Source organism: Antrostomus carolinensis, unplaced genomic scaffold (assembly GCF_000700745.2).
Source record: "Antrostomus carolinensis isolate BGI_N321 unplaced genomic scaffold, ASM70074v2 scaffold12220, whole genome shotgun sequence".
NCBI classification, from domain to species: Eukaryota; Metazoa; Chordata; class Aves; order Caprimulgiformes; family Caprimulgidae; genus Antrostomus; species Antrostomus carolinensis.
Window position 1 is genome coordinate 119 of NW_010290581.1, and position 22585 is coordinate 22703.

Genomic DNA, 22585 nt, shown 5'->3' on the forward strand with positions numbered 1-22585 from the left:
TCACTGTATGTGGGCAGATGAAGGAGGACACCATTGATATTTTTTCAAAATAAATGAAAGCATCTGCCTACTGACTTCTGTTGTTTTGTCTTCCTTGTTAATCTGACTCAATGGTATTTATTATCCTTTGGATTAGTGGACAGTGGTAAAAGAAAGAGGAGATACTTCTTGACCTAAACCTTGTTGAGCTATATTGGAAATAAACCAACCCGATTTTTGAGTCCTTCAGTTGTTGCACAGCCTTTGGCATTCTCAGCCAGTTGTAAACTTAATATTTGAAAAATGTAACTGCCATATTTGCTTAAACATATCTCTATTTCCTCAGACATTTTCAGTCTCTTTTCTAATGAATCTGGGAGTTATGTTGCCCGTGAAGAGATGGAGAAGATGCTGCATGTGGTTGATGGGAAAGTCCCAGAGTCACTCAAGAAATGTTTCTCTGAGGTATTTCATACAGGTTTTACCCTATTGCATTTACAGAAAAGTGAAAATTACATCGAATACTTTGTTTTTCTTTGACATATACATGCTCGTGCCTGTATGGGAACAAATTGACCTTGTTTAAATTAGGTAAAAGCTTGTAGTTTTTTATGTTGTAATGTTACATGTAATTTGTATTGATGTGAATAGCAGCTTGGTATATAAATGTAGGCATTCTCCATCCTGCTTTTACTTACTGTGCTAGTCTGAAAGATATCATTTCCCAAGGGTAATCATGTTATCAAGTAGATTTAAATACTAATATTGCTAGTGGAAATTTATTTGTTAGTGTGGACATTTTATTGCAATAGCGGAAGAAATCTAGAACACAGATCTGAGAGGGGAAAGAAAATCTGCATCCTGGATTTAAAAATGTTTACCATCAGTGGTTGATTAAAAATAATAGTTTACTAGTATTACTTCTGTCTCGCTGTGCCTGCCAGGAGCTACAACATTTATTTATGCTTGAGCTTGTTTGAGAGATGTAATCTTTATGAAGCTCATTGAAGTCCTTCTCTATACCAGGCTATTGTTACTTTTAAATATTCAGATACTCCTTTGGCACTAGGGACTCTGATGAATTGTCAGGTTTGTGCATTTGTTATCAGAGGACTATGATCAGCAAAATCTAGTCATCGTTATACATTCCACTGAAAAACTGATTGACTAGAAGCTTTTTTTGTTGATATCAGATGACTTAATTACCTTAAATTTTATTGTACTGTACTGAAGTTAAGTTTGGTTACAGGCATTGACTAAGGCAGGCTCGTATCATCTGGCGGTGGTATCGTGTTGGCTTTGTAGGCAATGATTGCATACTTCATTCTTGGCTGGAATAATCAATTACGGGTATACTGCAGTCCAGTTTCTGGAGCTGACCCACTTCAGTATTTCCTATTTATAATTTCCCATCAATATGGTGTGATGAATTATACCCTAAAAGTTAATTGCACGCTGTCCAAGAAATCCAGAAATACTTTATGAAGACTTGCAGGAAGAGAAGTATCAATCTGGCTTCATACCATTTTCCTGTTCAAAAAAATGCTGTATATTGATTTTTCTTTTAAAATGAAAATAGCGTAATAACCCACTCAGCAGGATTTACTGGCCTGTTAATCACACTAGGTCATTGCTGGAGAGTGAGAAAGTTTAATGTTCCTGCTGTGGGCCTTCCTTCCTGCCGTATGGCGGATGACTTTATGCTTTCAAGGATGATGTTTGTAGGTACTTCTGTTCTTCAGAATTATTGCATGTACTTATCTAAAAGTATAAGCTTTAAAATATATGAGTTTTCCTCACTCTTGTTTCTGAAATAGAGGAAACAAATTCAGCGATACCTGTAATTATCACTTGCTTCAAATCCTGTTTTCCTGTCCCTCTTCTTCCTTGTCCCTCCTCTAATCAATTGGAACAGTTCAGTGTCTCAGAGAAACGTGACACAGCTCTTGCTGCATTTACAGAAAGCAGTGCAAACACTGGAGGGAAAGTAGAGTGGAACAGGTAGTAAGAGAATGATCTTGTCTCTGATCCAAACTGTTAAAGAAATTTAAAAAAAACCCAAACTGTGGACTGTGTTTTTTCTCTTCTGTTAATTAGGCAGTAGAAGTTTTTTTGCTTAAACAAGTGGTTCCATAATAGGTTAAATCCTGCAAAATCCACGTTGTTGTTACCCCTTTCCTGACTGTCATTCTTTCTCCTGCCTCTGTACTGGCTCAAGTATTTATATGATGCCTTGATGAACTGGATTGGGAAACTGATCTGGCTGAGAAGTAAGCCCTTTTTCTGGAGCTCCTAATCCTGTAGATTATTTTTCAGCTAGATCTGTTTTGCCACATGACCTCACTAATGTGATTGCGGTCACAAAAGAGAAGGGATAAAGGATCAGAAGCAGTGTTGGTAAGAGGAAGGTCAGGACCATGCTGTCAGTCAGTACTGTGGATATATACAGATTAAACTGGTGATGGAATGGCAATCTAGCATCTTGACTTCCTTGAATTATAACCATGTGGAAGTCTGTGATAGGACCTGCAAATATTGGGGTATTTCTGCATGTATTCATTGGAGAAACAGAGGCATAAAAAGAATGAGTATCTGGAACCTGAAATAATCCATTACAATTGGAATAGGAAGCAAATGTTTTAGCAGTGGTGATGATTAACCGTTTGAGCAACCTGGCAAAGGAAATAGTGGATTTTCAATTTTCTACAGTTGCAGATAGTCCGTGGCCAAATGCGAATTGTTGGATTCTGTACAGGTGTAATTCAGTGAAATTTAATGATCTGTGATATTAGGGAAGTTTAAATAACCAATGACTTGAAACCTCTTTTACTTTGCAGACCCCTGTTTATTTCCCATGGAGATTAGATAGAATCTCCATAGAATGGGTTTCTGTGCTGATAATAGGTTTGCTTTTATTTTAGTTAGTTTAGTAGGTCCTTTACAAATTACTCTGCTGATCCCTACAGTTTCATGGCCGCAGCTTGGAAACCATTCAACTAAATGGTTTAACAGCCTCTCCAGCATTTAAACTCTGTGAATCTATTGTTTTTATGTATTCCTGAACAGGCAGTTCCATGAGGCATCCAGCAGGAGACTCTAAGTTAGGAGATACTATAAATGTCATTTACCTGTATGCTCCAAAGTAGATTTTGGTCAATAGAGGCAAAAAATTGACGTGCTGCTGCAGTGATTAATCATGCTACTAGTTATTCACAAATCTAATTTTTCTCTGTTAAGTGTTTGTATACTTGCACAGATATAACAGAATGTTTATGATTTTCTAGCACCTGTTATTTGGCACAGAAGAGCTTTTATCTATCATAATAAATTTAAATTCATAAAAATAACCTCTATTATTTTGACTTGTAAGTAACCATTTTTCTTCTAATCCCTTTAACCTGAGGTTCAGAGTAAATGACTTTCCAAAGGCCACATCAAGTAGGTGGTTGAAATGCAGAGAGAGCTGAGGAGTCTAATTTTCCTCCCAGTGCTGTGTTTCAGATGAAATGGAAAACCAGGCATGGCTCCAAAGAAAAAAATTATTTTAGTACTTATTTTTATAGGAGATTGTCCCAATTGTTCATACAGCTGGATGGTTCCTGTTTACTGAGAGAGCAGAGAAAAACAGCTCACGTTTTCTTATTTTTCTTACAGGGTGAAAAGGTAAATTATGAGAAGTTCAGGGTTTGGCTGTTGCACAACAAAGATGCTTTCACGTTTTCTCGTTGGCTGCTGTCTGGAGGTGTGTATGTGACACTCACTGATGATAGTGATACCCCTACCTTCTATCAAACCCTGGCTGGAGTCACACACTGTAAGTAAATGATGCTTTGTTATTATGTGCATTTTTTAAAACTGTTTCAGAGTTCACAGACATAAACTGTTGCTTTGCTGTAGTTGTTCATTAAATCTCTCTACTCTGAGATAGATGCAGTTCTGTTCAGCGAGATAAATTTCTTCTCCATGCTAATTTGTCCTCTGCTTTTTGTGCTGTGACATATAAAACATTGTTATGTACAAGGACACTGTGGGTCATTATTTTTTAGAGATAACAATACTGAGATTACAACAGTTCTTATAGTAGAAGTGTGCTACTGAGCAAATTAAAAAAAAAAAAAGGAAAATATTTTCTCTGACAAATACATTTATCTAAAGTGACTCAAGATTTATACTGGTTTTATATTTGGTCTTTCAGATATAGTGGATCATAAAACTGTTGAGACAGTTCTGAAAATAATGTTAATTTCAAAAATAAGTATTACCTCTCAGTTTGCTTTCTGCAGTAAAATTAGTAATATTCCTGGCATGTGAGGTAGTCAGGAAACTAAATTAACTAAAGAGAAGCCTCCTCAGGATTTGCATTTAGGAATAATCTCTGAAGAACAAATGCTTCCTTATGTCTATATTAATGTGAAAGAAGGAGCAGCTGTTTTTTAAATTAAATGTAAAAACAAAAGGCTTGATGTGCAAGTATAATGTAAGCATACATTACTGTAGAGCATCTGAGGGACTTCAGTATCCCTAGGAGGAGGTGTTTGCTATTGAGATGTCAGTGATTTGAGCAATCTGGTTGATTTTCTTTGTTGGTATCAGCATGGCATTTAATCTCTTTATGGGTGGGTTACTTGGATAAACTTACTTTTTTTTTTTTTTCCTCTTGGTTTTAAATATGAGCATTAAAATTCTGTTCTGACCACCTGAAATGAAAATGCATAATAGAATTAGAAGTTTATAGACAGGCAATTTATTTGCATTACATAAGACACTGCAGTAGACATTGAGGTTACAGAAGACCGCTAAGTACTCTGAGGTCTAATAGACAAGGTAGAGAAAGAGGTTTGCTGAAAAAAACCCCAACACTTTGAATTTTCTAGACTAGGAAAAAAATCTCATAAGCTGCATCAAACTGAGATCTGCCATTCCTCCAACCGTGTCAAGAATCCTTTGCCCTTCGTGTTCAAAGGAAGCTTTACCCCAGGCCTCTGGATGTTACCTCAGAGCTTACTTCAATTTTTTTCATGCTTTGAAATGGAAACTTTTTCTGAGCAGTTTTTACTGTGCCTTTTGTGGAAAGTTTATTTGTATTAAAAGTAAGGTTTATAATTAAAAAGAAAAGATACTACTGTTTTAATAGATTTTATTTCATATTTAATGTTCTCTCTTCTGTTTTTTATATACTTGTCATTGGTACCATCTGCAGCTAGGCCCTCAACTGTATTCTCAGCTATTTCAGATGTGCAATATGTGCAAAATAAATGATGCGAGAAAGAAATGGTCTTTAGGGTGAAGAGCATAATATTCTACTTTAGCCAACCCACACCTATGTTCTTGTATCGAGAAGGAAGCCTTTCTTCTTCAGCTTGTAGGCTAAGAGATTTTTTCAGTTTTAAACAAGGAATTAGAGAAATCAAGACTGAAATGCTATAAATAAAAACAAAATTAAGGAGACCGGATGAGACACAAACCAAACACAGAAGCGTATTGGAAAAAATTGAATGAGGACAAAATGGGATCCTTGGCAAAAAGCTGTTCAAGTGGTTCCATGTCATATTTGTTGCTACTGTAGTAGTTACTTTTTTTTCATTTCATTTTGTAGAGAGAATATTTTCATCTTCTCATCTCAAATTTCTCAACCTTTGTCTTAACAGAATCCCAGTTACTTAATTGATCTCTATCAAATCAAATTGACTCAAGTACCTCACTTCATATTTGAGCCTTTTTGATTGCAGGGACCTATCAACTAATCACGTGTCCCTGCTCTTTCCTGAGCCTGCCTTCTGAGGGAGCACAGTCTGTTTTCTGTTTAAAGCATGTTGTCCCCTCCAACTTCCAGTTGCCTCTTTGACATCTTCAACTATACAGTCTCAAATTTTGCTTAATTGCTCTTACATATACTGACTCCTTCATGAAGCAACTGTCCTGCTCTCTATTTAAATTTTAATGGCAGACCCCATGATCCTACCTCAGTGTAGCCATCATCTTTGTTGAAGATGTCAGTCCTGAAATCAGCTCACTCTGCCTCTTAGCTGTATCTCTAATTCCTCATATGTTAAGATGAGAAGTTCATGTCATAATCCTGTATTTGTTTTTAATCTCTCTATGATCAAGTTGGTTTATAATAATTTCATAACACTCCTATGTATTGCAGCATCTGATACTGTAAACCAGATTACAAAAGGAAGTGCTTAGTCTTCTTTCTTTTCTAGAAACATCCATGCTTGGTTGCTCTGTAACGTGTGCTAATTCATATGGCTACATGTTCTGTTGAGGTTAACAGATTTTTAAAGCCTCATGAAATATGTTTGCAGAGTTTTAGGTCTCTGCTGGGTGTTTCAACACAACCTATGTTCTCAGGGGGAAAAATTTAAGTTCTGAAAAAACAAAAAAAATTTATGTTGCTATATATTGCATCAGACTACCGAGAAATTCAGTGTTTTCTAGTAGTTGGTTGTGTTCCCTGTTTCTTTACTGACAGCTTACTTTTGTAAGCTGTTGGCTGAGTGTAATGAAGGTAGAAGAACTGAGTGAAAAAGTAGGTTTTTCATTGTTAGGGTTAAAAAGCTGAAATAAAATATTTGAGGGTGTTTGAAGTGATTATTGAATCTTCATGTGCATATATTCCAGAAAGCTATGTAGCTGACCTGTATTTTTGAATCAGTAAAATGTACTGTCCACAGTCTCAGTATACTTAGCCAAATTTGGAAAGTTCTTATGACAACTATGGTTGGACCCCTAGATAAAATTAAATTTTACTGTATTATTTGTGTTATTTTCCAGTTAAATGTTGTAATAAGAAAAACAAAGTAGTTGTGCTGTGTTACGATGTCTGCAGCCCAGTATCTTTCAAATGCCAGATACGGAAAAACTGACAGGAATTTAAGATAGGAGGAAGATGAGCTGGTGAACTAAGCAGCCTCCCTCAGGTCTGGACAAATACTTTACAATGCAGCTGATTATTTCCCTTGTGATTTGAGACAGTGTAGGAATCTCGGACAGCAGGTGCAAAAGTAAGGGAAATGCAAGTGCTTGAGCACTTGGAGGTAATTGCAGTCAAGTGTGAATAGTTGGGTCCTTGCTGTTTTGTTTTTTTTAAGTTTAATAATTGCAGTCTAATCGGGTCAATCTAAAGAATAATGAATTTAGTACAGAAATGTTCTTAACACAGCTGAGTGTGTAAAACAGTAAGAGCTGGTAGGTATGACAGTTTCTTTTTTCTAAATGAAGGTGCTTTTTTCATACTTTTACCTGGGATAATGGGAGAACAAGTAACTGAAATAATGTTTAGTAAACCTAGGCAAACACACTAGCAGAATACAGTGAAAGAGTGAAAGGTTTTAAAATTTTTTCTTCTGTAAAATAAAAACTAATCTGTGAAACTTTGTACTGCGATTATGAATTTCTTACCTGGCTGCTGGGCTCCGGCTGGGTCGTAGCACGCCCTCTCCTGGCTCCAGCTTCAGACCCTCCTACCATGCCTTTTCTCTTCTCACTGTCTGCTTCCCACTAAACATCTTGGATAATATGTCAGAGACATGAAAAATTGCAGTGATAAAAATAGGGAAAGTTATTAACATTGATTTAGAAACAGGCAGCGACCATTTTATTGCAAAGCATCAGTGACTCCATTTAAATTTGCTTAATGAGGCAAGCTATCAGAGAAACAAAGGAATTCTAATTTTTCATTTGTAAATAACATTTATTTTGTGTGCAGATGATTTTAATTATATTTCTCAACACATAATTAGAAATGAAATTTTAAAGTTACAGGAAGTTGCACACACTTGCTGCTTTTAATCAAATTTTGTTCCATTTCACTTAAATTATAAATATGAGTAATTTAATTTGAAAACTACCAAAATAACTTAAGGTTCTCTTGGACCTTTGTTCCTAAAAACCAGTGTCAGGGATACCCGAGTACTGACTAACTTAGTTTGGATTTTCTCAATTTCATAGTATGATTGGATACCTTTCTTTTATTTTCTTTTTTTTTTTAATGTCTTTATTTTCTGTCAGTGTTGTCCTTGGTTTCAGCCAGTCTCTGCTCTCCTTCCTTTTTACCGTTCAGTATAAATGTGACTCTTGTTTCTTCTTGACTTTCTTGTCAAAGTGAAATGAGCTCAGTTCAGGTCTGTTTCAGACCAGGCGCCTCCATCCCCTGTTCCATCTCAGACTTGGGTGACACATTGCTGTCATACTGACTCCAGGAGAGACCTCACTGGTTTCCTTCCTTTGGCTGGAAATAACTTCTGCTGCCGTACCTAGGTGGTGGTTGCCTTATTTATGACTCTGGCATTTTGATATGTCTCAATGTCATGTGTTGGGCTTATATACTTAGGTTTTCAGTCCTTTCCTGTGAGGAGAATACTCCCATTTATCAGAGGGGTTACTGTTTTCAAACTGACAGACCAAGTAATTTGTACTTCTTAGTAATCTGGTTCTTGTGTCACTGAGTTCTTACTAAATAGCATCCTAATTCTCCTTTGAATTGAAGAGACTCTCTTCTGTCTTCAGAAAAATTCATCAAAATGCTCCTGCCTTTCCTGACAGCTTACATATGGAGACGCAGAATGACAATGTGTAATCAGCATAATAATTATATTTTAGAACCTACAGTTATTGCTAATTTAACATAATAAATGAGAGAAGCCCTGGATAACCAGACAGCATGGTTGAAATGGAAGAGCAAGTTTTTGAAACAGTATAAAATTGAAACTGAATGTTGTGGAAGTAACTTCTTTTGTCAGAGATGGGTTTATAAACCTGTAGGGCTTTATGGTCAGGTGAAGATGTGAGTCTGTAAAAGGCAAGTGAAATAATTTAACTTTGCTCACATTGAAAGGCTGTCTGGATGTTTAATACATGTTCTGTAGCTTGCCCACTTCAGTTGTGGTACCCGCTCTTGAGACACCATCTCTTAATGATGTATGGAAGGCCACTAGAAGACAGTAGTGAGGATTTTGGATTTATTAAAGGTGCCTTTAAGAGCATATTTCATTCTGTGCTGTTTTCTTCCAAATATGTGAACGCTTGTGCTCTGAGAGGAAGTTTAATACCTCTTCTGTATGGGTTCCCATCTTAGGGCATTGATAGTCTGTATTCTGCTGGATAAATTCCTAAATAGTTGTGTCTGACACCCACAAAGATCTTGGTTGAAGTTAAAATATTCCCTTCTCTGTGTACAGTCTGTTTTTTAATTAGGAAAAAAAAAGAAAAAAAGATTAAAGTATTAAAACAGACTAGGCCAATAAGAAAAAGCCTCAGTGTCACTTAATCTGCATCTTGCCACTTTGTTATCCTCTTAGTTCCCAGGCTATTTTGTCTTGCAAAGCAGCTCTCTCTGCCCAGGTCCCAGAGTCTTCCGTGTGTTAATTTGAAAATGACAAATGAGCGTGTTTAGTCAGAAATAGTTTGGTGTTCAGTCATTCGGTCTCTGGTTCTGACTCAGCTGTTGCGTGATGAAGAGCTCTCTCTGTGACTGGGGACTGAGTTTTGCGTGGAGGATATAATGGTAAACAAACCCAAATTCCAGTTAAAATGTTGGGAATATGGTATGCTTCTACTGCTGTGAACCAGAGAGGATCGTACCAATAGGTGGGTGAAAATTAAAGTTTTAAAATATATTGAAATACTTAATTATGGTCATATAAAGAATTGTAATAAGTAGTGCCTGAAATGAAAGAATGTTTTTATTTTTTTTTTCTAAGACAGAAGATTGTTCATGGCTTGCTACCTATGTAATATTTAAGAAGGACATACATTTAATGGAAAGGGCATTAAAATGAAGGATGCTTTTTTTAGTGTTTATCACTGTCATGCAACCTGACTGTCAAGCACAGTATGGCAGCTGTTTTTAAATTAACTCGTTTTTAGCAGATTTGCAGTTCCTTAGATAGATGTTTTGGGTTGTTTTTTTTGTTTGGTTGGGTTTTTTTGGCTGAAAATGTTTACTTGTTCTTCCTTTACAATATGAAGACTATAGCTTGAGGTGTACTTGACATTATCATTCCTCTGATTATACTTGTCTAATTCTTAGAGAACTGAACTAAGAAATACTATTCCTAATTTTACAGATCTGAAAATTGATCATATTTTTAATGGACAAGTCATGAGGGAGACATAAAAGAGCATATGGTAGTATATGGTTAAATTTCACATGTGCATAATATCTCCATGTGATCTCAAATAATTGTATCATATATTTAATTGACAAAAATGAATACTTGGCCTAAAAAGCCAGTCTGTTCTGATGTTTTGGACTATATTGGATATATAAGATACATATTTTTTAAAACAATCATAAGTTATTTAAAGTTTGAACTACTGAATGAAAGCCCGGTTCACACTTCCTGTGGGCTACAATTCATTGTTATTATGAATGAAAAATATTCTTTTGTCACATTTTAACTCATATTCAACCTAAGTTGTGTAAGTCTTATCAATACAAAGAATGTTATTTACTACTTTGTCAGTTTTACTTTCTAAAATGCTTGGCTTTTCTGCGGAGAGTCAATACACTGGACCTGCCTTGGCTGTAATATCAGTGTGGCTCATATGCTAATACTTACCAGCTATTCTTTTGAAGATGATTATTTTAAAATTCTTTGTCTTTTAAGTGACCATGTAATTTCAACCACTGCTTGACAGAAATGCAGATCAGATGCTTTCTGATACCCTTTCTTTTCTGAGATTAAAATGGTGAAGCAATAAAGTCAGCACTGTAGAAACTATCTGTAAAGTACAATTTAAAAAAGGGAGTACAACTATAGATATATACTATAGAGATATATATATACACACAGAAAGGTTCTGTGTAAAATAAAACAATCTTTCAGTTCTTAGTTACTAAAAGTAAATAATGCACCTGCCAGAGAAAGCAGGTTTCTGCAGATCTACCCTTCAGTAGAGACGTCGTGAGCTTCCTTACGTGTTTGAATATTCTTAGTGTTGCATCATTTCCAGAATGAAGTGCCACTAACACGTTTATTATTCTTCCTAGTCACAAAGGTAGATGACAAGGAAACAAAGTGATTTACATGCTCATACTTGAGAGTTAACATAATGCTTTTGTATTTGCTGATGAGAGCAAGAATGTGTATGTGCAGTTCTTCTATATGACAGTACAAACTTGCCCTTTATATGCAGTTGTGTAGTATAATAGTACTGTGATTCTCTTTGTGTGCTTAAGGTTCTGTCTCCTGAAGTGGCTTTTACCTTTCATTTGTTATTTCACTTTTTATTTCTGTTGCTGAAACTCCATGAATATACTTTTTCTTGTATTTCCTGCAGAATGCTGATACTCTAGTTCTAATGTCCTGTCTTGCAAGCTCTTTCTTACCAGGACTGTAGTACCCTGATACCTGTAGAGGCAAAAAGATTGAGGGAAAGTGTATTTTATTTGGTAGATTTTCTCTCATCTGTTGGTATGCTGATTGTTGTGGAGCAAGTGTGTTGTTAATATCATCAAGACATCCCTGTATTTCTTGGAACATACCGGATGCAGTTCTACATCACTCGACTGCTCTACTTAGGATCATGAAGCTACTGAGGCAAGTGTGTTGTTAAATCATCAAGACATCGCTGTATTTCTTGGAACATACTGGATGCAGTTTTACATCACTTGACTGCTCTACTTAGGATCATGAAGCTACTGAGATCTGTGGCAGTCCTAAGCACCTATGATATTTCTCTATGCTGATCTTCAGAGAAATAACCACTCTACTTCTCTTGATTTCCAGTAGAATAACATTCCTGTATATGTTCAGATTCCTGCTTCCTTATGTCTTGGGGACAGACTTTTTAACAGGGCCTGTAGCGATAGGACAAGGGATTTTGGTTTTAAACTAAAAGAGGGAAGATTCAGACTAGATGTAGGGAAGACATTTTTTATGATGAGGGTGGTGAAACCCTGGCCCAGGTTGCCCAGAGAGGTGGTAGAAGCCCCATCCCTGGAAGCATCCACTGTCAGGCTGATCTGGTTGAAGATGTCCCTGCAGCTTTGGTGTGGGTGTTCTGGTAGATAGACTGTCTAGTGATTGTTCTGAATGTATAGAGGAAAAGGAGGACGTGTTTTCACTGATGTTACTTTTCTAGTTAGACTGTCTAAAAATACTTCACAGGAAGATGCAAACCCCTTCCACTCCTCCAACTCTACTTCAGTTATTAATCTTTTGTTAAAATTTTTCCAGACTTCCTTCTGCTGAGGGTGAGATACTGTGTAGTTTTTGATGCACCATACGATGTTCCTGCTGGGTAGTTACAACTACTTCATGCTTATTGTATGTTACCTAAGTTACTATTCTGATTAAATTTCTGCTCCTCATGAGGGAAATAGGAAAAGAAATCAATAAAATTTCAATTTGATGTATAACTCTTTTGGGGTCTCTTCTGTTCTTAAGTCTTAAAGGATTATTATTGTTTCTGTAGACTAAACCAGGCCAAATAGCTCAAGTTAAACCTATTAGAAAGCTTGCATGGATTTAAAGACTCAGAACCATCTGGGAATGGGATCACATGTAGTTGTTCTTAAAATAGACAACTTTGTCATTCCGTATCTATTTGAGAACCAATTAATTTGCACTGACCTAAAGCAGTGTTGTGTCATACTTGCATATGTAAAAAGGTTAGAAGTGTCGTTGAGAAGGAACTTAATATTTTCTTTTATATATATATTTAAGTTCAAGGATAAAATGTAAGGAGACTGGCATTTGTGTATAAAGTTTTGGAAGAAAACACAAGTTCTTCCTGTGACTGTTTTTATTTAGCTTTGCCTAGCACCTTGTTTTAGTCATTGTTGATTTGGGGGTTTTGATTTTTTTCCCCCTTCTTTCAATTACCTTGTAAGTTCTTCCATGTAGAGTGTCTTCTAGGTTTGTATAATCACTCCCCAGTGTTGACTGTGTTTTTAAGTGCATCTATAATACAAAAAATAAAGTGAAACAAACTATTTTATATTTGTAAAAAACTAACGCTGTGATACAGTGTTTAAATGTCACATTAAAACTTAGCTAAAAATTTTAAATAGGAATTTCTCAAGAGCAGACAAGTAAAAAAATTTTTTTTTTTTAATAAAAGTTCTGAGTTGTTTTTTTAATGCTACTTCACATCCTTGTAGAGGATTTAAGTACTGGATACATTGGGAAAATAAGATATTGCACATATAATCTACCTGTTCAATTCATCAAGAAGAAATATGTGAAAATGAAGAGATTGCTGGAGCCTTTAGCAGTGAGAAAAGATCATTTTTGTATTTCTAAACACTTGTGATGATGTGTTATTGATGTTGAACTCATAGATGGTGAATAAGTAAGATGAGTTTGTAGAAAAAGAAGGTAAAATTGGACCTTTATTTCTCTAGTGCTAGTATTTTTAATTTTTATATGCAGGAGTCAGTCATAAAAAAATTAACTTAATTTCTCTTTGTGACAAAATAATGCTGCATTTTTATTTGGTGCTGAATTCTAACATAGTCTAGATATTACCAAAAAGTTATTTTATTTTTGTTGATTATACAGTGGAAGAATCCGACATCATCGATCTCGAAAAACGATACTGGCTGCTAAAAGCTCAATCAAGAACTGGACGTTTTGATTTAGAAACATTTGCCCCCTTAGTTTCCCCTCCTATTCACCCATCTCTGAGTGAAGGTATGGAACTTTGATCACACATACAAGGATGTGATGTTGCTGTGGCATTCAGTACCTGATGATCTACTGACATACAAATTTTATGCCTTTAAAAGTGGACCCATTTTAAAATGTATTTTAAATTACAGAGATTCATTCTACTGAGTTCTGAATGTTTGAAAATGAGAAAAGACGCCTGGGAAATCTCTGTTTATTGGTAAATCTGGAATGACGAAGGAAGCGATTCTTCTGCTTGTTGCACCCTTGTTAGTTGTCAGGAAATATGTCAGACTTTATCTATAACTTGTCCTCTAGTTGCTTAAAATTTTTTATTGAGTTCCTTAAGATTCTGTAATGACAAAATATACTGCTGTCCCTGAATGAGACAAAGTAGAAGATTGTTTTTAAACTGACAGGTGTGAGTTTCATCTATTAAATGATAATTCAACATGCAAGTGAGAGGTTGTATCATGCGGTCAGTGAAACAGTCTTCCCTAATAGTGTTAAGGAAGATTTTGTTCACAAGACTTGGTCAGGAGATTCGTATGTTGCAATGCAGATGTATTAATAACCAAGCTGGTCTTTCAAGTTGAAGCCACTCTGCTAAGAACTGGAGGTTGCAATTGAGTAATTGCCATTTACTGTACCACATAAGGACATTAAGTAGCATTCTACTTACGGGCTGGTTTTGTCTGCAGTCCTAGAGTGACAATTTCTTATCACCAAATGGCCAGCTTTACTGACAAGTGGCAGGAGTAAGTAGAAAATGGGAAATTCATTTGCAGTGGATGCAAGCTGTTAAAGCATCACAATTTAGGTTAAATTCAATAGGGATATATCTCCATATCCTTTTGCTTGGAAGTGTTTTATCTAGTTAGTGATATAAATTTACACAGCTGCTATGGGGAAACTTGAATGGTTTCTGGTCATTCTATATGTCTCCTGTGGAAAGTGCAAGTAAGTCATTGTGACTAAAAAAAATAAAATGTGTTGAATAAATAGAACTCTTAATTCCCTTGAAGGCTGGTAACTAAAACTCCTAAATCACTCGGGGCCAAATTTGCAGTGGCATTCAGTGATTTTCGTAGGAGTTTCTATCAGGCGCTTTGGAAAAGCCAAAGCATTTGGCATTTGAGTACCTTTACTATTTTGGTCCTCTGGCTTTTGTGAAACTGCTTGTCCTGACCATACTGGTTCAGCTGTACGCTCTAGAAATCAGTCATTACAGGGGAGGCGTGAGAATAAGGCTACTCTTCAGAATTCTTGATTCCCTCTTCGCTCCACCCCAGCTTTGTCTAGCTACAAGTGATCCAATTCACCTTTAAAATGCTCTTAGTAGTGCTTAATTATCTTTTTTACACTTGGTAAGAATTAGTTATAAATGTTTGTACTTCTCCTTGCAAATATTAACCATGAACCCTTCATGGGTATGATTGTCAGCTCTTTCAGCCAGATGCTGTAACAGGAGATGTTTTTGTGGTTTGCAGGTTTGTTTAATGCTTTTGATGAAAACCGAGACAATCACATAGATTTCAAAGAAATTTCCTGTGGGCTCTCAGCATGTTGCAGGGGACCCTTGGCAGAAAGACAGAAGTGTAAGTATGCAAAATGTTAACTATTAATTTTAGAGAAGTTTTTCAGTTTGAGCAATGAAGTTTCGTTGTTTCCACCTTTCTAGAATTTTTTTCTACTGAACAAGTGTGTGTCTGTGAAAGGTGGCAGACTTTAGAAGTTAAAAAATTAAAGGAATTTTAAATATAAATGTCTCCTTTTATAAAGGATGATTAAACCTAATTATGTATGTTTTATAACTTATCCATAAGTTCATATAAATTATCAGCCTGTTTGGGGAAAAAAAAATATATTTCAGAAGTTATTTTGCAGTGTTCTGCATTATGATACAGAAGTGTGTATCTCAATATAGAAAGTGCAAGCACTTACCTATTCGTTATATATAATATAAAATGAATGTCCTTTTGGTTTGTCTTGTGGTAAATAGCATGCTATGGCTTGTTTACTGTCCAGTTTTCAGCTGGCTCCTTGCAAGGTTCTTGTGTTTTGAAATAACCTTTGTTCCATACTTTTTCAAAGCCATATTGCTGCAACTTCAAAGCTATCATTCACTGGAAATTTCTGGATGCACATATGTTCCCTGCTATGTCACGTCAGAAAACACAGCACAGAATTGCAGGAATCTAGATTTCAGTTTATTAAACACAGCTGCTCCATTTCCTCACTACCACACATGCATCCTGCCTCATCAAAACTGTCAGCACTAAATCATGTTCCTGTGACTTGACAGACTTACGTTCTGCAAGGAAAAAAAAAAAAATAGTTGTTGAGTCGTTTTAACATAGAAAAGTAATTTCCTTTTGTCTCAGTTTGCTTCAAGGTTTTTGACATTGACCGGGATGGTGTGTTGTCTCGCACTGAACTTAAAGACATGGTGGTTGCACTTCTAGAGGTCTGGAAAGATAACCGTACTGATAAAATTCCTGTAAGTTACTTTTATTTTATTCATTTGCTTTTGTTTCTTAAAGTCATCATTCAAAAGTAGGAATGTGAATGTTGTTTGAACATGATTTCAGTGAAAGACAGGCTTCCTTGAGCTACCTTAGCTGAGGAGTATTGATAACTGGATGTAACTTACCTTGGGTAACCCTGACCTGCCGTTAACCAAAGCATTATGATTTGACTGTAATGTGTGCTGTTTCATGTAAAGAGACCTTAATACAACTGTCTGGAAGCACTTGGTTGTGAATTACATAGAGGTATCATCAACATTTCTTACAGTTATATTTCTGTTCTGAACACATGCAGCTTCAGAGAGTGCTGTGAGAATTTAACTCTGTTTTCTAATGCTTTTGTTTGTTAAGGAATTGGACATGGATTTATCTGAACTTGTAGAAGATATTTTGAATATGCATGATACCACAAAGGTAGGAATTTGCTGCTTTTCCCTTGTCATTTCCATACCACAGTATCTTCAATTTCTTTATAAGAAATAAAGTAAAATCTTACACTTTCTTTAAAGCAGAGAAGTGTCAGTAGAAGAATCTCTCTCAAGAAATGTCAGTTTTCCGTTAAAATTTTCCACATTGTTCTGTGAGAGAAAGAACATATTTGAATCTTATAAACCATTTTTATATATGAAACTAAACCAAAAATACATAACCAGATGAAATGAATTTGAAGTGTATACTGCTTGCAAGGCTTTGCTATGCATAATTAATACCAGTTTTAAATCTGATGCTTGACTTCTGTTCTGGAGAGACTGTTCTTTTGATTCATGTTAAAAATGATCTTATGAAAAAGAGGTAGTATGTTAGTGTGTCTTATATTTTATGCTATGTAAAGACACGTTATCCTCCTATACTGGAACAGAACTGTATTACTTCAATAGTAACTTATTCATTATGATTATCAAAGTACTTTGCAATAATATTATATACAACCAGTGAACTATATGTGATGATATTATTTCAGAACTAAGTATCCATTAAACTATGGAGACATCTTTCATGAATGTCATGACACACACTAAAAAGTCTTAGTAGTTTATATTGTGCTTTATGATTAGCTGTGTGTAAATCTCTACTTACGTTCTTGCTTCTTCAAGACAGGCACTATTGTCTGCAAACAATATAGGGGAAGTTCTTTCCATTATTTCATCCTTTGCTTCACTAATTAAGAATAGTGTCTGGAAATGATAAATAATTTAAGAAAAACTGTAAAGAATGTCTAGAAGTGCTTAATTACTTGTTTGAATTAGTTATCTTGCCTGCTTGTACTCCAGCAAAGTGGTGGGCAAATATTTTATTATAATTCTTTCATTAGCAAAGCAGTAGAAAGTACAACTCCAGTGAGCTCTTTCTTTTATCCTTTGCAGTTATTATTGTTTGCTTTTTAAAAAAGAGGTTGTTTATAAGCAAGTATATAGCAGTGTCATTTCCACAAAGAGTTAAAAAAGAAGATTAAGTCATCAGAATATCTTTCATAGTTGCATCATGAATGTAGTACTGGAAAGATCTGATGGTGCAGTAATTACATAAATTACTTAACCTCTTTTCCTATGTTAGCTGTGACCTGTATGAACTCTGGAGAAAATGTTCTGTCAGAAGAGGTGGAGTAACTGCCACTGCTGTAAAAATGGCTATGAATTATCTTAAAATATAAAAAATTTCAGATCAATCCCATCACTGAGTTGTTGTTCTCTGACATTGGTCAGTGTTAAGCTACTGGAACTATGCAAGTGATTAAGAATAGGACTTGTGTTGTAAAGTAAGATCATAAGGACTTGGTGATCCAAAAGTTTTTCCCAAGCTGCAGAAGATGGTGGGTTTCTGAAGGGCTGCAAATATCTGTATGTGCAGAGCTTATTTGGATGATCAGAGTCTTAGATTGTCTTGTTTTGTTTCCTACAAAGTGATTGTCCTGACTAGTCACATACTGCTTCTGCTGGTTTCATGGTTTGAGTATTTTAACAGAAATAGGTTAATGGTTTCATGGGTTTTCCTTCCCCTTTCCTTTTCCTCCCTTCAACTAAGCTTGGACACCTTACTCTGGAGGACTACCAGATATGGAGTGTGAAGAGTGCACTTGCCAATGAATTTTTAAATCTACTTTTCCAGGTATGTTTAGAGGAAATTGAAGCTTGTAATTAACTCATGAGCTTTTTGCATGGCCACGAAGTGCAGCATTAGCGTTTGTGCCAACATACTTGCAGTTTTACTGTTGCAATAAGTTGTGATTTTCTATTTGATTACTGTTCTTTTCAGTGTATGGAGATGCCTGAAGCATAATCTGTTAAAGTGAACGTAATGTACTGTTTATAAAATGAAAAGAAATTTCAGGTGTATCAGCAGTTATATTTTCCATTACAAAAAGGCTGTGTTCTTAAACAGTTGTTCTTGCAAATCTTTGCCAAGAAAGTGACACAGGAAATGAGAAAAGGTATTGCTAAATCTTTACAACCACTTTCCCTTTACATTTTCCGTTAAGGCCATGTAAGGAACCTTTCATTGCTTTCTAAATGAAGCAGTCCTTGAAAGCTGTGATAACGTATCACTATTGTGTTGCAGAAGCTGAGGATTAAGTGTGTCCTGAATTTGTTTTTAACTGAGCTTGAATGGGATTTTTATAAATCCTTAAAACAGTTATATTTTAGCGCTGGCTCACTTTGTGCAGAAAATAAGCCCCTAAGAGTATTTCCATTCACTGCAGTTTGTTCCTTAGCCGTTTTCCATAGAGGCTGATACTTTGAGTTTAAATAATAATAATAAACCTAATGGAGCCTTGAAGATTTGCCCCTAATTTCACCTCCAGCCCCATATGACAGTCTTGGTTCTTCCAGGGAGGTCTGAGGAGAACCAGTGGGCTCTGTTCTCCCCAGAGAAGTGAAGCTTAATCAGTTATAAGGTCAGATTGTAACAGAAAAATATCTTGTGAGAGAGAAGCTGTGTGTTTGTTTGTTTTTTTTTAAATAAATAATTGTTGCAAGAAGCTAACTGAATAGCATACTACTGATTCTCCTGTTTATGACTCTAGACTACTTTATAAACTGTATTTTGAGCTATACTTCTCCAAGTACTTCAGGGTGACCAAGTGAGACTATTCTAAAGCCATCAGCTACACCACAGCCGAAACAAATAAAATCAGAAAGTTCTGCAAACTCTTCTTGTCTGTAATTGCATCACATCTTGCTTACATTGCAACCTCTTTATCTTTGGACTGTCCAACATGAAATATAATATCAAACTTAATATTGGTGAACTAAGAAATATCTATGCAATACAGAAGTAGAACGAATGAACATGTTAATAAATTTGTCTTAATGATGATTACACATCGCCATTGTTACACATTGCTCGTTGGTCTTATTTACACTATTATTTTTTCTCCTGACAGAGTTGTTACAGTTTCATTTTAGATTTTTATTTTTATTTCCTCTGATAACTTTATGATATGAGTCACCCTCATCTCATGCTGCAGGCTCCACAGCACGCTTGCAGAGGGCAGAGTCTGACATTGATTTGTCTGGGCATTTATCTGAACTGTCATGAGCTTGTGTGTCTCATCTACAGGCAGAAAAGCTAAGTAGTCTGAGCAGAGTCCCTTGGAAAGCTTGTCAACAATTTGGTTTGTTTGGAGCAGAGTTAGTTCATATGAAGAATCAGATACTAGCACAGTGTTATATGAGTGTAAAAAGAAACATCAGAGCCAGCTGTGTTGTGTGTGCTGGAAAATCTGTTGCTTCCGAGCAGCTAATGGCCTTTGTTTTATTCAGAATGTGAAATGGTCTCTCACCCTGTAATATAAATTTAAATAAGATATATCACCAGTCATTAGAAATCTCCAGCTGAGATGCAAATTGATAGCCTCAAAAGAGACATAAGGAAAAGACCATAAATCATGTTATGAGTAGCAACCAATTTGAAAACCGTCTGGGAGACAAGACAGCAGAACCTCCTCCCTGCAGTGGGAAACAAAGACTCCTGCAGAGCCTGCTCCCCTCCGCTCATCCTCCTGCCGCATGCCCTGTGGCTGGGGAGCTGCTGGGAGAAACCAGCCAGAGACACGTCACTGCAGCCAAGGCCAGGATGGATTTCCTGGGAAGAGAGGAGTGAAATATTAGCCAGCTGGGACTGCTGTCTTGTACTCAGAATAAAACCCCACCCAAATCAAGTAGCCATTTAGAGGATGGTGCCTTTTTCTTCTGGTGTTTTGTTTTGTTTTCTTTTGTGGGTTTTTTTTGTTTGTTTGTTTGTTTTTTTTAAAAAGGCATCAGAGAGCATTTTTGGTGGTGACTGGTTGGTTGAACTACTTTAAACTTCTCCCTCAGTCTCTTCATGTGTTCATTTTCCTTTCAATCCTTTATATAACCACTTCTCCCCATTTTCCCCTTTCCATTTTGTTTCATTTTTTTTACCCTCTTCTAGCAGCTTGCATTCTCCCAATTCCTCATTCCCTCTCTCCAGTACATGAAGGCATCTTAATTTTTTGTATATCTGATCCATGTCAGCTACTGTGATCTTTCATAACATGTGCTTTAGACATGAAAATAATGAAAATTAATTTTCTTTTCACCTTAATTTGACTTGGGGTGTTTGACATTATTGGTATTTTTGTCTTAAAAGCGGGAACAAGTTCTGAATCTCAAAGCTCAAAATACTTCTTTAGTGATTTGTTCAATTTTAGATAGTTTTGCTACCTAATTAAAAAGAATTTTCTGAAAAGTCCCATTAGAGTTGTTCTTCTCTTTTGTTGACCTAATGCTTGTTTCAGAGTGGTGTAGTTCTTTAGTAAGGATCACTTTCTTTTTCCAGGTGTGTCATATAGTTTTGGGGCTACGACCTGCCACTCCAGAAGAGGAGGGACAGATTATTAGGTACGTGTTTTGCTCAGAACCTTAAACAGGTTTCAGAACCAACTTTTAATATTTTCAAAAGGACTGTAATTTCCCTGTTTCCACTAATACTTCATGTTGTTCATTCTTTATGTGCAGAGGATGGTTAGAAAGAGAAAGCAGGTATGGACTTCAGCCAGGGCACAACTGGTTTCTTATTGCAATGCCATGGTGGCACCAGTGGAAAGAATATGTCAAATATGTAAGTATAATAATATTGTATACTGAATAAGTGATTTCTTTGTGTTTTTGAATGTGTTGATGAGAAAAGAGTAGGGAGCAAATGACTGGAGAACATAACCCAGAAATATCCCCTTTTCCACTGTTGTTACTGTGATGTTCATTGAATGGATTTTCTGTTTTCCTCTCTGAGGCTCAGTTAATTCCCTTTTTCTTCTGTTTTCTCATTTATTGTCATTTCTTGTTGTGATTGGTGCTCTAAATGGGGTAGGATTCTTTTTACATGCTGTCTGTACTGGGCAGACAAGTTATGGTTCTAGGGGGATGCAAATTTTTTCCCTACCTTTGTCTTGCCTAAGTGTGAGCCAGGTTGCCTTTGAAATGCTGCTTCTCCAAGGGAAATAACTTTGTTTCAAAACAAAGTTAGGGAAGACTAAAATCAATGCTGTTTCTCCAAGGGAAATAAAATAACTGTTTCAAAACAAAGTTAGGGAAGACTAAAATGTTGCAGATTTGAGGAAAGAATGTAGGTTTTATTCTTGTGCTTGCTGTTCTCATTTAACCATGTGAAATTCAACAAGGACAAATCTTCTGATACTTACAGTCTGTAATTATAGCTGTCTAAATGGTTGTCTTTTTATGTATCTAGATGGAGCAAATAATTCCTGTATTTCACAATTGTTACATTGTGTAGAAGAGTTTTATTCAATTGGTTTAACAACTTTGGCCATTTCTGCAGATTTTGCATTAGTAGATGTAGAAAGTTTGGGTTTGTTTTTTGTTTTGGTTTCTTTTTTTTCTCTAAAGCTCATTGTGATATGCAAAAGTGGTCACAGCTGTGAATTTTGGTGATTGATATGGCTGATGCTGAACATCTTTGATATTGGCTTATAATTAACTTTCCTACTTGCCTACCAATTCTAGGATGCAAACCCTGTTGTGATAGAGCCTTCATCTGTCTTGAGTGGAGGTAAGAATTCACTCGTAGCTGCTGCAGCCAATACTTCAGAACAGGGAGAAGACAAAATGGGAGGTCTTAATTACTTCAGTGCAACAGAAGAAAAGTTTTCAGATAATATTTCTACTGCATCAGAAGCCTCAGAGACTACTAGCAGCAGTAAGCATAACATCTTATTTCCTTGGAGGTTTAATGTGGAACACATTTTGAGAAAACTTAAACGCTGCATGGATTCCTCCAGGCAAAAAGATAACACAGTTTAGATTGGAGAAGTGGCCTACGTGTGGACGTCGGAGATTTTTTAGTCTGTTGTGGATAAACAAGAAACAGTCTTGTTTAAACAGTAATTCATCTTTTATGCTATAATAATTTTCCAGAATTGTTTCCAAGATATTTTTGGTCCTATAATTTGTTTCCTGAGGGGATTTTTTTGCACCCCCC

At 35.9% G+C, this 22585-nt stretch overlaps 1 protein-coding gene across 1 annotated transcript in view; it reads left to right on the plus strand.

Annotated features, from left to right (window-relative positions):
• Positions 1-325: 325 nt before the first annotated feature.
• USP32 (ubiquitin specific peptidase 32) overlaps positions 326-22585 on the plus strand; it is a gene marked incomplete at its 5' end in the record, with an annotated part of 44142 nt that continues 21882 nt past the window's right edge. Inside the window, 10 exons of the mRNA XM_029086433.1 lie at positions 326-444; positions 3634-3793; positions 13491-13622; positions 15089-15196; positions 15983-16098; positions 16478-16540; positions 18149-18232; positions 20927-20988; positions 21106-21208; positions 22111-22303. Of these exons, the coding sequence (XP_028942266.1) occupies positions 326-444; positions 3634-3793; positions 13491-13622; positions 15089-15196; positions 15983-16098; positions 16478-16540; positions 18149-18232; positions 20927-20988; positions 21106-21208; positions 22111-22303 (1140 nt within the window). The remainder of the gene's footprint in view (positions 445-3633; positions 3794-13490; positions 13623-15088; positions 15197-15982; positions 16099-16477; positions 16541-18148; positions 18233-20926; positions 20989-21105; positions 21209-22110; positions 22304-22585) is intronic.